Here is a 5107-nt window from a genome sequence, read left to right on the forward strand (position 1 = left end):
GCATGCCCCGTGAGGCCCTGCGCCGTCCGCGCCGGGGAGGCGGGGGCCGCGAAGTGAGGGCGCATGCTCGGCGGCCCCCCTTCCCCAGAGCTTGGGCGCAGAGGGGCCAGGGCTTTGTCTGCCGCTGGTGGGCCACGGTGTGGGGTGCAGGTCTGCCAACTGCGGGGATCAGATGCAAAGCATCTTCGAGTCAGCGGGCTTCTGCTGCTACTGTGGCAGTGAAGGTGGTGGCCACCTCCACTTAGGTTCCTGCAGGGCACTGCAGAGCTGACTGAGCCCGGGGTCTGCGCCGTCTCTGCCAAAACTTTCTGCAAGTTTGCAGTGGGCCAGGTTTTGGGAGAAGGAGTCTTCACCAGCTTCTCAGATAACCCCAGAAGTGAGATGGAACTTCCCTCTCGGGGTTTAGAGTGACTCTCTGGGGAGGATCTTGTCTCCCCATGCGCGCATGCTCTGGAGGCTGGTGCTGGTTGACCGGAGCAGCGTGCTTCCGCAGGAGACGGCCTGCCTTCTGGTTAGAAATGGGGCTTTCGCGGCCACCTCGCAGATGAGGGAGGTGTAGGGTGTGAGGACCTTGGGGATTGTACCTGCGCAGTTGCTTTCTCATTGCCCTCCCCGAGGAAGGACTAACACCAGAAGGTGGAGGGGAGCCCATGTCAGAAGGTCTTGCCCAGGTAGGGCCCTGTGCTGGCCAGGTGCCAAGACAGTGCCAGGTTATTGAGAAATGGGAACATAGGAGCTGCGTTTCTTCGGCAGGTCTAATCCAGATTCAGGCCCATCAATCACTGCGTTAGGACAAAAACTTAAGAGGCAAGGCTGGGCAAGCTTCGGCTCATGTGTTCTGAGTGCATTAGTAAAAGAAAAGCAAGGTTGTGTTCAAACATCTACATCTGCAGTGTCAGCTGCGTGGCTCCAGTTAACTGTTGGAGCAGTGAGTTTGGGGATCAGGGAATAAAAGATTTCTTACCCCCCCCCCCATTCATCCAAGGTGCTGAGCAAGCGTTGGAGGGCCACCAAGTTTCCCACCGGCTCACTCCTGCAGCCACCAGCGCTGTGTGAAGCTGGTTTGTCTTGTGGAAACAGCACATTTTACAAGTCTGGGTGGAGATGCTTTAGCAGTTTACACTTGTTTTCTGTTTGCATCTATTTTTTTATTTTTTCGGAACCGGGGATTGAACTCAGGTCCTTGTGTTTGCCAGTCAAGCGCTTATCCTACTGAGCCATCTCCCCGGCCCCTGCATCTATTTTTTAAAAAATGTTTTTCTATACATACATGCCATGATGTATATATAATGTATCTAGCTGTTTATTTCTAACCCTTAAGGAAGGACTGTTGAGCAGATTCCTGGGAGCTGATAGGATGAGAGGCAGAAACAGAAGACCGCAAGGGCTCAACAAATGATGCTGTTTTATTCTTCGGTAGAAAGAGCACACCCAAGTTTCAGTTCTCGTTTGTTTCTGTTAGGTTTGGTCCAGGTTCTGGGCCGGCCCTGGCCCTCAAGCCCGTATTTCCCTCTTGATAGGCCTAGGCTGACCTTCTGCTTCTAGTCCTGGGTTGCCATCCTGCCGAGTGTCTCCGGTCCTAGGTCCTTGTCTCCCTCTGCTGGGCAGTGCTGAGGACCTGTGCTATCACAGGCCACCCAGAACTGCTGGCTTGACCCTGAAGGAGCTTTCTGCAAGCCTTCCCGATGGGCCTCTCCTCCAACCTACAGGTGCCGTGACGTGGGAATGAAGACTTGTACGCTTGGGCAAAACTGCCTTAGTGGGCCTGGGAGATGGCTCAGTAAAATAAGCTCTTGCCTGGCAAGCGCAAGTGCCTCAGTTCAATCCCCAGTTCCACCAAAAAACCCCACCAAAACTGCCTTAGTTAAAAGATGGTTATTTCTACAAAATGGTCTCAGGATTTCAGTCTCAGAAAATGCTCACTCTCTGAGGCCCTGAGGTTGGTGTGTGGTGGTCAGATGAACATTTTATCCTCCTAGGGTTGGTTCAGTCCTGAGTGCTATGAACCTCAGCCTTGTAGAGCAAGTAGAGCAGGCCGCCTTGGCTGAGTCCTCAGGAACAGGTGAGTGTTGCAGGTGTCCAGGTCTCTGTAGTGTCTATACCTAGCCTGGCGTTGCTGAGATTCTGTAGATCCGAGACACATCTGGCCAATGTGGAAGGACCAAACCCAGCTGAAAGCTGAGCTCGAGTGTTTTAGCTGTGTAACCACCTATTAGTTTCTGTTGCTGCTTGTGTCTGGGGGTCTTCCCTCCCTGCATGCATGTTCAAAGATTGCCTCCATGTCAAAGACATGCCTTTGGCACTTGGGCAATAATTCGAAAATCACTTGGGCCCAAAATTCAGTTTTGTTGATTGAGAAGCTCAGCGCCTTTTTCTACCAAGGCCCTTTTTCTGGGCCCAGGTCACCTTGGTGACCAGTTGTTGGGAGGCAGCAAGGTGAGATGACTTTCTTTGTCCTGCTAGGGCATTGTGTTTTAGGTTCATCTGCTACCTGGCCCTTTATTTATTTATTTATTTTTGTGGTACTGGGGATTGAACTCAGGCCCCTGCCCTTGCCAGGCAAGTGCTTATTTTACTGAGCTATCTCCCTGGGCCCCTACCAGGCCCTTTAGACAGGAACAGAATTGCCATCACCAAGTTCACCCACGAAACTGTCTTCTGACCATAGGTGGAGCCTGGCTTCAGTTCCAGAGGGTCAGGCAATATTCTGGTTCCTGGATTTGGGGTACTGGAGCTGCAACTGAGGGCTCGAGTCCGCCTCAGCTCACCAAGAGTGACCTAGCTGTGAGTTAAGTAATGTTGTACTGGAGCCAGGGAGATAGCTCAGAGGCCCAAACTTCTACCTGGCAAGCACGAGGACCTGAGTTCAATCCCCAGCCCCGCATGCCACGTGGTCTTGGCCTTGGATGTGGGTGCCCACTGTGTGGCCCTGGAACCGGGTGTGGTGGTGCAAGCCTGTAATCCCAGCACTTGGGGAAGGTTGAGACAGGAGGATCTCTTCAAGTTCAAGACCAGCCTGGGGGGCTAGAAAAGTGAGCACAAGGCCAGCCTGAGCTGCATTGTGAGATCCTGGCTCAAAAAAAAGCCTTGTTGGAAGTAACATTTTCATTTTTTTTTCTTTTGCGGTACTGGGGATTGAACTTAGGACCCTGCGCCTATCTCCCTGGCCCCAGGGAGGAACACTTTCTTAGTTTTTTAGCCTTTTATTCCATGTAAGCTGGAGTGGAGAATTGAGTTAGAGCAATGATGGTGAACCTTGTGGAGCTTCCAGTGATGTGGTTCCCGGTGACCCTCATGCCATAGGTTCACCATCACTGCTGTCCACGGGGAGCTGAAGGGACGTGGCTCATAACAAGCACTTGTGTAGAACAGTGAAGAAGTAGTTCCTTGGTCCCATGCAGGAGGACAGACACAGGGCCTGAGACATAAAAATTTGAGTCAAGGTGACAAGTGCCTGTGGGGGGAAGACAGCTGGCCCCACTGGAGTGGACCAAGCAGAAAGCGTGGGCTGGGTTTCAGTGCTCAGCCGGCGTGAAGGCTTCATGAGCCCTTAACCAGTACTCAGGTCACTCAGGAATCCTCTGCCCAAGCTGATGGCGGCAGGTTCTGGCTGTCTGGATGCAGCCTGGGCCCCCTGGCCTGATGGAGCTAAGGGCTCGGGGGATCCGCAGCTCCCAAGAAGTTTCACTCAGTGCTGGGCTGGTTTCACCTTTGTGGCAAATGCTGAGCGTGGGTCCCTTGAACTTCTGCCTGCCTGGGGACTGCCTGCCCTGGGGTGATGGTCATTCTGGCACCCTCTTCCAACTTTGTCCCCTGGCACCTGCCTCCTGTCTCTGCTGCTCCTACTGCGCTGACCTGAAGATAGCAGTGCCAGTGAGTGGCTTGATTGGGGCTCCAGGGCCTCTTGCGTGGGGCACACAACCGGATGTGACGTTCTAGCCACGCCTCCCTTTGCATTAGGAAGGGAAGATGGTTAGCAGGGGAAACTAGGCTCCCATTCAAGTAACTTGAGTTGGGGGGCTCCCTTGCCAGAGCAAGAGTTGTGAATAATTTAGCGGCTGAGGCGGCTGCAGTCCTGAGCTGCAGCCTCTTGCCATTTCAAGTATGGCAGAGTGTGGCGGGACCCACATGTGGGGCCAGGTTCTCTAAGAAATGCCTTGATGCATTCATTGTGAACACAGTGCCAGGGCACCCAGCCTGGCAGGCACCACACCTCACCGTCAGAGAGGAGTGACTGCAGGTGGAACTGCTGATGTTACCTCAGGCTCCCAGGAATGATGGCATAGAGAGCGTAAAGGGCGCAAGTGAAAGCTACACTTCTCTCATGGGGTGGAGCAGAGCCTCGGGTCTGCCAAGTTGATTTCATCGTTTTTGGGGCCGGGGATCAAACCCGTAGTCTCCCAGGCAGGTGCTACTGAGCTGTATCCCAGGCCTGTTAAAAAATCTGTTTTGATGCTGATGGGGCAGAGCACTGGGAATACTGAATGCCACAGATTTTTTCAGGGACAGTAGAAGGTGAGTGGCCCTGTCACTTTTTTTTTTCTTTTGGTGGAACCGGGGATTGAACTCAGGCCCTTGCATGTGCCAGGGAAGCGCTTATTCTACTGAGCCATCACCCCCCCCACCCCCCCGGGGGGGGCAAGTTTGGGGTGACCCACTTGAGCCTGCAGATTAGGGAGAGATTGGGGAGAACCGCTGACTTGTGTGCTTTGCCCCTAGGATTCCCTACTAAGAATTATTTTTACTGGGTGCGGCAGTGCATCCTTCTGATCCCAGCTACTCAGGAGGCTGAGATGGAAGGATTGCAAGTTTGAGGACAGCCTGGATAACTTAGCAATACCTTATCTTAAAATTTATAAAAGGCGGGCCGGCCAGATAGCTCAGCAGATTAAAGCACCTATTTAGGCAGCTGCAGAGGTTGCAGGTTGGATCCCCAGTGCGTTGTGCTGGCCCTGCACCCCCCGGGGTGTGCTGAGATGACAGTTGAGGCTGGGCGTAGTGGTGCATGCCTGTTATCCCAGCGCTTGAAACAGGAGGATCACTACAAGTCTGATCTGTGTAGTGAGACCCTGTACTAGGGGAATAAGATTTTTTTTTTTTTTTTTTT

At 53.2% G+C, this 5107-nt stretch overlaps 1 protein-coding gene across 1 annotated transcript in view; it reads left to right on the forward strand.

Annotated features, from left to right (window-relative positions):
• Nucleotides 1-5107, forward strand: part of Rcc2 (regulator of chromosome condensation 2) — a gene marked incomplete at its 3' end in the record, with an annotated part of 28313 nt that overhangs the window by 7738 nt on the left and 15468 nt on the right. Inside the window, exon 3 of the mRNA XM_023722452.1 lies at nucleotides 407-511. Within this exon, the coding sequence (XP_023578220.1) occupies nucleotides 407-511 (105 nt within the window). The remainder of the gene's footprint in view (nucleotides 1-406; nucleotides 512-5107) is intronic.

This window comes from Octodon degus, unplaced genomic scaffold, assembly GCF_000260255.1.
Source record: "Octodon degus isolate 3935 unplaced genomic scaffold, OctDeg1.0 scaffold00092, whole genome shotgun sequence".
In the NCBI taxonomy this organism is placed as follows: domain Eukaryota; kingdom Metazoa; phylum Chordata; class Mammalia; order Rodentia; family Octodontidae; genus Octodon; species Octodon degus.